Source organism: Lathyrus oleraceus, chromosome 4 (assembly GCF_024323335.1).
Source record: "Lathyrus oleraceus cultivar Zhongwan6 chromosome 4, CAAS_Psat_ZW6_1.0, whole genome shotgun sequence".
Classification (NCBI taxonomy): Eukaryota; Viridiplantae; Streptophyta; class Magnoliopsida; order Fabales; family Fabaceae; genus Lathyrus; species Lathyrus oleraceus.
In genome coordinates, this window is record NC_066582.1 from 481,746,959 (window position 1) to 481,758,172 (window position 11,214).

At 29.8% G+C, this 11,214-nt stretch overlaps 1 protein-coding gene across 2 annotated transcripts; it reads left to right on the forward strand.

Annotated features, from left to right (window-relative positions):
* Positions 1-5,404: 5,404 nt before the first annotated feature.
* Positions 5,405-10,976, forward strand: LOC127076371 (protein indeterminate-domain 7). Of its 2 annotated transcripts, XM_051017996.1 has the most exons (4): positions 5,405-6,133; positions 6,231-6,627; positions 7,039-7,976; positions 10,942-10,976. In XM_051017996.1, the coding sequence occupies exons 1-4, from the start codon at positions 5,899-5,901 to the stop codon at positions 10,959-10,961; spliced, it is 1,590 nt and encodes a 529-aa protein (XP_050873953.1). In that variant the 5' UTR covers positions 5,405-5,898; the 3' UTR covers positions 10,962-10,976. The 2 variants fall into 2 exon arrangements, with proteins under 2 accessions (XP_050873953.1, XP_050873955.1); XM_051017998.1 differs by lacking the exon at positions 10,942-10,976 and having other exon boundaries at positions 7,039-8,132.
* The last annotated feature ends 238 nt before the right edge of the window (positions 10,977-11,214 follow it).

An 11,214-nucleotide genomic window follows, 5' to 3' on the forward strand; every position in this document is an offset into this window, starting at 1 on the left:
CCCGACTTCAAAGATACATTATTTTCTCCGATATCATATTCTTTGAAACTTCCTCATTATTTTATGCCTCTATGTCACCTGATGAGAATTATACTTCAGATATTTGAGATATCCCTTCCATCATTCTTACACCCATTGCAGCCCCTACACCTCCATTGCAGGTTTACTAGCGACGAACACACTGTCCATTATAGGTAAGAGTTGATATTGATCCACCAGGACTATCTCCTGCTCCAACTGTTCCTCTAGTTACATCACCTGAACTTGACATTCCAATAGCATTATCCTAATCCTAAATATGCTCGTCTTTTAAATTACGATGGTCTCTCTCCTTTCTATGTTTCTGCTTTGGATTATGTGTCTATTACTAAGTCTTTAGGTGAATCTATGACTGATCCCAATTGACGTCAGACGATGGTGGAAGAAATGGCTGTATCACATTCAAATAACACTTTGTACATTGTTACTTTACCTCTAGACAAAACTATAATGGATTGTCGATGGGTTTATACAGTGAAAGTTGGATTAGATGGTCAGATCGATCGTTTTAAATTCTTTTTGGTAGCAAAAGGATACACACAAATATTTGGTCTTGATTATGGTGACACTTTTTCTCTGGTGGCCTAGATCAGTTCAATTCGCCTCTTTGGTCGCTTCATCAATTGGACATTAACATGCATTTTTTACACGGATAATTGGATGAGGAAGTTTATATGGACCAACCTCCAGGTTTTATGATTCCTGGAAAACCTATACTTGTTTGTTGGCTTCGTCATTCTATTTGTGAGCTGAAACAACCCCCACATGTTTGGTTTGGTCGCTTAAGCTCTACCTAGATATAATTTGGTATGACTAGATGTGAAACAGACCACTCTGTTTTCTTCCTTCATTCCTCCACCGGTCGACACATCTTTCTTGTGGTCTATGTTGATGACATTTTATCATTAGAGACGATACTGAGGGTATCCAAAGTCTCAAAAGTCATATTTTCAACAACAAAAATCAGACAAAATACTTGGGTTCATTCATATACTTCTTGGGCACTAAAGTTGCTAAATCATCATCAAACATTACAATCAACCAATGCAAGTAAACATTAAACATCCTCAGTGAAACTATTATGCTTTATTGTTGTTCTATTGATACTTCTATGAATCCAAACGTCAAGCTTCTTCCGTCTGGATATTGTGTTCTTATTGGAGGTAATATAATCTCATGGAGAAGCAAGAAACCAAATACAATTACAATATCTAGCGTTGAAGCTGAATATCGTGCTATGAGAACAACCTTAGAGGAGTTTCTATGGCTTAAAAATTTACTCCAATGGCTTAGGTTGAGAGATCTTCAAACCATAAAAATCATATGCGACAATCAAATGGCAGACCACATTGCATTTAATCTGATTTTCCATGAACGGACCAAACACATAGAAATTGACTATCGTTATGTAAGGGACAATGCACTTTCATGAGAAATCACCATTGATTTAGTCAAATCTGAAGACCAATTAACTGATATGTTCACTAAGTCTCTTAGGGATTTTCAAGTGGATTACATTTGTAATAAGCTCGACTCATATGGCATATATGATCCTGCTTGAGGGGAAGTATTGAGAATCAATTATGTTAATATATGTATATAGAATATTCATAGTATATTTCTTAGCTTATCTAAAATATAATAAAATGTATCGTAGTATGATTCATATATAATTAATTCAATAAATTATAAATTTCATTATATAATACAATTTCTATAGTGCTATATCCAAATACACAGTTTACTCAAATATCTTTCATTCTCTTCTATTTCAATAACCTTAACTTTCACAATAGATTATAGAGGTGGTAAAATAAACTAGGTCGATCGAACATGTTCTTTTAATCCACCATTTTAAAGAGTCGATTCAAGATTTCAAAAGTGTAACTCTATTTTAGCATTAGTATCTTTCAAATAGAATCAACTTTATTGCAAGTTGAATTGTCTACAAACCAACTAGTTTTTTATTTACTAAAATTTATATAAATATATTTAAAATATGTATAGTACTCTCTGCATCTTACCATAAATGATTCAATTGAGCACTTTATACATATTAAAAAAATTAATAAATAAAAAATTGTTATTTTTACGAATATACCCTCTTATCGTATAAGAAATCATAAAAATAATATTAATTAAAGAACAAAATTAAAAAAATATACATTAAAAATGAAAGTTGATCATTTTTTATTTAAAATGAAACACTCACGGAGGGAGTAGTTAATTATTTTTTCCATAGTGATAATGACCATTATGAATTGAAAATGACTAGGGCGACAAAAATTGTGGCTATTAAAAATTGTGCCAAAAGTTTTAGCTAGGCACGCAGCTTTGCCATTGTAGATCCATAAACTGCTAACAATATGATTTGTTTACAATTAAAAACAAAGAACCATGCAAAAATTTGTCAGAATAAATTCAGCTTTTTTCATAGTCAATAGTTACAATGATCGTGAAATGGAAGATGATGAAATTAAATATATAAAAATTTATTCAAAGGGGGGACTACTTTTAGCCATGCTTGTTAGAATTTAATCAATGAATCAATCATGTCACGGTAAAAGCTACAAAACCAAGAAAAGTGTATTATTGCCATCATGTTATTTAATTTAAGTACTTCGATTTTTTTTTCTCTATCACTCACACTCTCTTCCCATATGTGTATTTTTTTATGCGTGCATAATTACAAAAGTTAAATATGTTTGTGGTTAAATATTTCACTTTTTTTTGTTTTCCAAAATATTGTTTTAAACTTTTGCATCCATATTTTTTATTCTTTTTGCAATTTAACGAATATTTTTATAATTTAACGATATAATTAGCAACGATTTTAACGATAATTTTAGCGAAGATTTTAATATTAAAAATCAATAATAAAGATGAAATTTTAAAAAAAAAAATATTTTGAAGAATTAAAATTAAAATTTAAAATATTTAGAATGACCGTAAACATATTTAATCTTAATTAAAATCCTAATTTTTGTATTATAGATATCCATAATAAATAGTAATATTCTTTTTAAAATAATTTAATTTATGCTTAAAACTAAAATTTAAAAATTTAACACGGTAGTGTAGAAGTGTAAGCGGATCAGAAAAAATCAATTAAACCGACAAATCAAACCAAATTGAAATAAAATCGATTGTCTATGGTTCGATTCTAAAACCAAAGGGAAGCAATAAAAAATGACGTAGTTTGGTTCGATTATCGATTTTAGTTTTTATGAACCGCCAAATCGATGAACCGAACCAATGAATATAATTACATTCTAAATATTTTATTTCACTCATCATTAATCTCAAATTTTATATGAGTCCAATCATTCTTCATCTTTATTTACACTTCCTTCCTTTTAGCAAAACACACATCTAAAACCAAATTTCAAAACATACAAAATAAAAATCGTAAGTCAAAATTGCTTTCATTGAACTGATGTTCTCACTGTCCACCGCATGTGTTTCTCTCTACCGTCGTTCTAATATGTTATTGTCATCTTCTTTGCGTTTAAGTTCTCTTAGTTAATTTTCAATTTTTTTTTACTTTTTTGCTTTTTCTTCTTCAACAAAATTCCTTCTAGTCTTCGTATGAAATAATTTTGACGCGTGTTTGAGGTGTGAAACATGTTAATTAATGTGTGTTTTGTTGTGTTCTAGTTGTTAAGCTTTCAAACTCCTTCTCAGTCTTCTAATTTCAAGTATCAACTTTTATGATAAACAACTTATTTCATGATATAATAGAAATCATATCACTATTTCATATGGATTAAGAAAAACTTATGTTTGAAAAGTAGAGTATAAAACAAATTACATGAAACATATTATATTAAAAAATAATAGCATAAAGTACATCCAAAAAAATATCTGGAGAATAAATTGATGAATATAATGTTTAAAAAAAAAAACATCGTAAACCGATCAACCAAACCAAACCAATTAGTCTGGTCTGAATCCATTTTTGAAAAATGTTACAAATCAAATTAAATCAAACCGATGAAGATATCATCGGTTCAGACATTTTTTCGACCTAATACCAATCTAAACCGAACCAAAATTGATAATTGAATTGAAACTTGAATTTTTAGTTAAGTTAATTCTTTTTACTATCTTATCTAAATACTCTTCAATATATGAATTATTTCTCTTGATTTAAAATAAAATTTAGTTAAAAGAAATTATAAACCTGGCTATAGAATCGAACCATCAATACATAAATGAACCGTATCAACTTTAAATTTATGGATTTATTTCCGATCTATGATAACCTTTTTTTCTACCTTTTTCTCCTTCAAAATTTAGCGTGTGTTTGATTATGTCGTGAAAAAAATTAATTTTAAATAAATTAATAATGTAAAATTAATTTTAATTAAAAATGAATTAAGTATAAAATGATTTATGCTTTGATAAAGTTACGTAGAATAGAGTTGAATAGTAAATCTCAATATAAAATTATGTTTAAATTTAAAAATTATAAATTTTAATTTTAAATAGAATTAATTTTAAAAGTAAAGATGTAAAATTGTATTTTAATTATAATTATATTTATATATTTATATTTATTTATTTATTTAAATATAAATTTAACTTATTAAAATATTAAAAATTCTATTTTGAACAAATTATATATGATTACGTTTTTTATAAAATCTTTTGTGAGGTTCTCTAATTGTATATTTATACTTCGTGAATGAATTTCTATTTGAATTATAAACGGTAAATATCATGAATTTTATAGTAAAATTAAAAGGATAAAAAAATTAATTAGTTTTAAAATATCTTTCTTTCTATTTCTATTGTGAATCAAACATATTTATAAATAAAATGTCTCTCATCCCCTCTTTTTTTATATTTTAAATCAAACATATACGTAATTAAAAAAATTCTTCTCTATTCTCCTCTCCTTAATTAAAACCCCGTTATACCCCTCACCTGAATTGAAATATTGAATGAGAGTGCAAAAATCATTTTCCATTGAAAAGTTGAGAGAAACACACCATTTCCCACACTTTCCATTCAATTTTCACAATTCAAAAGAAATGATACACTAATATGATAGAAAAATGAAAAGACAGAAAAAAAAAAGTTGAAATGTAATAAGACTCTATTAAGGAAAAACTTGTGAAAAATTATGCTATTTACAAATAATACTCCTTTTTGTTTCTCGTTTCTATTCACCCTTTTTGTGTTTACTTTTGCAAGAGAATGGAAAGACAACTGTAGAAGGATATATTTGAAAATAAAAAGTTTTTAGCATAAAAAACATAACTTTCAAAATAAAGAAAAAATAATAAAGAATAATAATATTTTGTATAGTTGAGAAAAAGAACCGAGGAAAAGACAGAAAGTGCAACGTCAGAGTTTACCAGTAGGGTTCCCCTTTGGTTTGTGGTTTTGGACAAGCTCAGGATTCCCTCTTCTCATCCATATCATCTCTCTCTCTTTCTCTCTCTCTCTCTCAGAGTTTAAACAATAACCAAGTCTATACTTTTGTTCATATTTGTGTGGCTATAGTTGGATTTTCTTGGTAACATTATCAACTATGGTTTTTCAAACCATGAACAACAACAAAGAAACATCTTCACTTCCATTTATCACTCTCTCTTGTTCTTTCTCTTACCTTAAACAAAAAACAAAACTTGTCTCTTAGGTTGTTTTTGTTCTGTTCTCTTGTTCTTTCTCTCTCAATCTCTCTACTATTCACCACTGTGTTCAACTATTTAGTCTATAACTTTCTTTGACAACTTTTTTTTCTTTGTCTTTAGATCCCCCCAAAAAAATCTTAATCAACATATGAAAAAAACAAGATCTTTTGAGTTTAGTCTACAAGATCCTTAGTTTTCTCAAACTTTCAATCATAACATGGTCAAAGGTTTAATGATGTTCCAACAACAACAACAAGTGGTGGAAGAAAACATGTCAAATTTAACTTCTGCATCCGGTGAAGCTAGTGCTTCTTCTGGTAACAGAACTGAATTTGGAACAAGTAGTAGTTACCAACAACAACAACAGCAATACTTGGTTCCTCAAACTCAAACTCAAACTCAAACTCAATCTCAACCAGTGAAAAAAAAGAGAAACCTCCCTGGCAACCCAGGTTTGTTTTTCTAACTTTTTTTCAAATTTCATATTCAAAATCCAAACTTTTTTAAATTTGAAGAACATAACATGTTATGTTTGTGTTAATTTTTCAGACCCTGATGCTGAGGTTATAGCTATGTCACCCAAGAGTCTACTAGCGAAAAACAGATTCATATGTGAGATCTGCAACAAGGGTTTTCAAAGAGATCAAAATCTTCAACTTCACAGAAGAGGACACAACTTGCCATGGAAGTTGAAGCAGAGAACAAGCAAAGAAATCAGAAAGAAGGTCTATGTATGTCCAGAAATATCGTGTGTGCATCATGATCCATCAAGGGCTTTGGGAGATTTGACTGGAATCAAGAAGCACTTTTGCAGAAAACACGGCGAGAAGAAGTGGAAATGTGAAAAGTGTTCAAAGAAATACGCTGTTCAATCTGATTGGAAAGCTCATTCTAAAACATGTGGAACAAGAGAGTATAGATGTGACTGTGGAACTCTTTTCTCAAGGTAACAACAAAATCAATGTCATATGAGAATTTTTTGAACATTCATTTATGGTTTCTGATCATGTTTGAATTGAATCCTAGGTTGACTTTAATGCATAGATTTCACATTTAATACTTATTATATATTATTATATAGTTTTTTCACATTTATTTTTCATACAATGGTGAAGAAGAAGAAGATGATGATGATAATTGATAAGACATTGATATAGCACTCTCCCATAATCACTTATTCCATTCTTATGAAAAAGTGGAAATTCCAAGTTAGGAAAATTTTTAATGCACTACCTTATAATAGACTATTTGTCTTTAAAGCTATCAGAAAGTTTTTATAAAACGTTGAAAAAGTGTCTAGAGAGAGAAAAAAAGGGTAATTTTGTAATTTTATTTTATGATAATTTTTTGTGTACAGGAGGGACAGTTTCATAACTCATAGAGCATTCTGTGATGCATTAGCAGAAGAAAGTGCAAGAGTTATCACAAATAACACAATTCCGATTATACCCTCATCACAATCACCATCATCTTCTCATCATCATCACATGATAAATCTACAAACTCAATTCAATAATCAAAATCAACATCAACAACAAGAGCTTCATAATAGTTTTCCATTATTGAAAAAAGAACAACAACAACATCAAAGTTTTAATCTTTCTGAAATTCCACCTTGGCTTGGCCCACCAAATGTTGGTGAAATCTCATCATCGATATTCTCTCAAACACAACAACAACAACAACATCAAGAAAACCCTAACCCTAATCATGTTCATGTTCATGGGACCACATTACCTCCTTACCAAACAGTGCCTTCCCCACACATGTCAGCTACTGCATTATTGCAGAAAGCAGCTCAGATGGGTGCAACTATGAATAGAACAGCTTCTGCTTCTTCACCAGCTATGAATGTTAGGTCCCACCAAGTTGATTCTCTCAACAATGTTTCTTCTGGACATTTTGGTTTGAATTTGTTATCATCATCACATGAACATCAACAACAACAACAAAACACAACAGCTACAACAGCAGCAACAACGGCAACAACGACAACGTCGGCTTATCTTAGTAATATTCATGATGTTATGTTTTCTTCTTCATCTCCTTCTGGATTTGAATCAACTCAGTTTGATGAAATGTTTGGTGGCATTATGAATCCAAAGAAAGATCATCATGAGACACACTCTAAAACATCGGGCGATGACGGCGGCGGCGGCGGTGGAAATGAAGGATTGACTAGAGATTTCTTGGGACTAAGGCCACTTTCTCATAGTGATATTCTAAGCATTGCAGAGATTGGAAACTGCATGAATGATGAACAACAAAATCAATCTCAAAAGCCATTATGGCAAGGTTAGATTAGATCTAAAAATTACAAGATATTATGGATTATTTTTTTGCTATATTTATTCATCTTTTATATAATTTTTATTCTTTTTTTTTTCTTAGTTTAATTTTGTTTATGATATTGGTTAATATTTATCTTCCCAAAGGGAAGGACTTTTCTTTCTTGAATTATCCCAATTATATTTTCAATCCTGGTGTACCTATTTACTAACTTTATAGTTTTAGTAATGAATAATTATAACAAGGATAAATAATAATTTTGCATGTGAGTGTATGTTAACAATAACTGTGTAATATTCTTTTTTTATTAGAGAAGTGTGTAAAACTGTTATATACTAAAAGTATGTTCACTTTAACCAGAATAAGTTGTTTTCAATAGCTGAATTGATTGTGCATTTTTTGTTTAATGAGAGACTCTGCCTCCCTTTGTTTTAGTTTGTTGAGAATTTGTGAGCATCCCTTAAGTCCTAATAGTTTAGTTAAAGATGATTTTATTTTTCAAAAAAATTGTAGACATAAATACCCTTTGTTAAATGTTTTAGGCACATTAGAAAAATATAAATAAATAAAATATACAATTATTATATATTATATTATATAAGTTCTACTACCTCCGTTTCAAAATGAGGGTTCTTTAAGGTTTTTTCACGCAGATTAAGAAATACAATTATATTATCATAAGATGTTACACTTTTATTAAACTAATCATACTAATTCCAATACATTGGAAGTAGTGTAAAGAATAATAATTAAATGATATAATTGGAAAAATACAATCATTTCTATATTAAAAAGTGAGAATGAGAGTCATTTTAAAATAAATTTTATTTGTTAAAATGACAGTCATTATGAAACAAATGGAGTAATTATATATATATAGTTAGAGACACTTCAGTTTGTCTCTTCTTGTATTAAGGTGGTAAGGGATAGACTCATTTGTCACTTCTTTTATTAAGGTGGTTGGAGATGGTTTGAAAATTAGGTTTTGACATGATGTTTGAGTTAGGTCGAATCAGTAGTGAGTTTCTTTTGAAACGTTCATCTCTGAGCAAAAGTCCTTAGTGGTAGGGTCGATGGGGGCCTGGGCGGGAAACACTTGAATTTGGAAATTTGGATGAAGGCGATTCCTCGTTGTCTAGAAGGAAGGACTCTTCGAGGAGTTAATTAGTTCTATTATTGAAGTGGTTAAGCACGATTAGGAGTATATGACAATAAGCTAGGTCGAGTTAGATTTTGCCAAGCCTGAGTCTGACTTGTTAAAAAGTTCAAATGGCATATAACCTATCGTAGACTTATTTTTATGCATGAGCTTAACCTTTTCGAAAACATGATTGACCTATTAGCCTAATCAAAAGCCTTTTTTTTATTTGAACATTTATAAATAAGAAATTCAAATAATGTTTAAATAGACTAACAAATCAAAAGAACAAAGAGATTAAATGTTTGTTTGCATTGATTTATTCGAATTTACCTACTAGCATAAGTTTTGTGATACTATTTGTTTGAGAGAACTTATGAAAACAACTAATGATATTGTTCATAAGAATTTTTCAACTTATTTTCATAAGTTCTTCAATATAACTAAGCGTATTTTTGTATTATAAATAAAAGTACAAAATACAATATAATAACAATAATAAAATTATTGATATTTATTTAAATAGGTCGGTTCATAGCCTTAAAATGTTTTTTTTAGTCTATGGCCTAGCCTTTTTAACTTAATAGACTTATAAAAAAAACATACGCTTTTTCTATTTTAAAAAATAAATTGTATGGCCTAGACCTGAGTAGGTTAGGTCGTAAGCCCCTGTTATTTGATATAGCATATTCCCACCCTTAGTTGGGAGGATGCATGGTCTTGGAATCTCAATCCTAATGAATATTTTTCAGTGAGGTCTTTCTATGATAGACTTTCTACATTGGCGGTTGAGGGAGAAGTTAGGTTGGACTGATTATTCAGGGGGTGGCTAGGATTTGGAAGAGTTGTGCGCCTTTTAAAGTGGTGGTGTTCTCCTTGCAATTGTTACAAAATAAACTAACAAATGTGTATAATCTACTTAGGTGTCACATTGTGTCTTTAGATAGTAGTAAGGGGTGAATGGTGTGTTTAGAGCAGGTGTAAATCACTTCTTTGTCTATTGTGAGGTTGTCTCTTTAAGATCGTATAAGGTGTTTAGGTGGATGGGTATATATGCATGTAACTCTTCCAAGCTCAATCTTAGATGCTCTTGGGTTTTTTTTTCAAGGTTTGGTCATAGTAAAAAGGAACTTTTGAAATTATTTCGTTGGTAACATTATCAATCTACTTGTTTTGATATTTTGTTATGTTGTAATTTTATCATATTTGAGTTACTCACATAATCCCCTCACTCTTATAGGTTGAAAGTCACTTTTCTCGCATAAAATGGATATTTGACTAAAGTCATGACGCAATTGACTCGAATCAAGGATTTGGATGATTCGAATCATGAGTTGTTTTGATTTGAATCATGAGCTTTCATGATTTTCCAATATTAAATTCGGGTAACATGATTTGAATTATCATCCAATTTGATTCGAATCATGAGCATTTCTTTTGCAAAGTGAGTTCAATTTTAGAAATGTGATTCGAATCATGGTTTGGTGTGATTCAAATGACATGACTTGAATCATGATTTGAATCGCGAATAAAATATTTTTCAGTTTTTGTTACTTTATTAGATTATTCTCATCTCTTGACTTGATTTATTTTTTATGCTTTTGACTCGAATCAAATAGTCATTTTTACTTTGTTTAAAATTTTGGTGTCTCATCTCTAACATATTAATAAAGCATTCACTCGCAAAATTTCAAAATAAAATTTGATAATTTTTGTTGTTCATTATTCACACATTCAATTCTCTCTAAAAGAAACCTTAAAGAAAAATATTTTGAGAGTAAATTTCTTGACTAAGAAATGATGGTTTATGTTACATTTGTGAATGTTTTCAAGATAGAAGATTGTGTTTCTAAACTTATAGCGAAGGGTTTGCATTAAAGAAAAATAAGAAGTCTTTTGTGAAGACGATTAGGAGTGTTAGCATCTCCCATCCGTTCAAAGACTCGTACAAGGTAATCTTAGTGGAATCAAGTAAAGTTTGCTGCTGAAATGGAGCTTGGAGTGCTTTTGATCCGTGAAGGTGATACAACTCAAGATCGTGGATCCTGGAGATTTTAGAATCCATCAGAGTTATGTGTTGTTGAAGAAGAATCAAGAATTAGGATT

Coding starts and splice junctions, on each gene's coding strand:
- LOC127076371 (XM_051017996.1), top strand. CDS start 5,899: ATGGTCAAAGGTTTAATGATGTTCCAACAACAACAACAAGTGGTGGAA. Junction 6,628..7,038: donor TGTGGAACTCTTTTCTCAAG/GTAACAACAAAA, acceptor TTTTGTGTACAG/GAGGGACAGTTTCATAACTC. Junction 7,977..10,941: donor TCAAAAGCCATTATGGCAAG/GTTAGATTAGAT, acceptor AATGTTTTCAAG/ATAGAAGATTGTGTTTCTAA.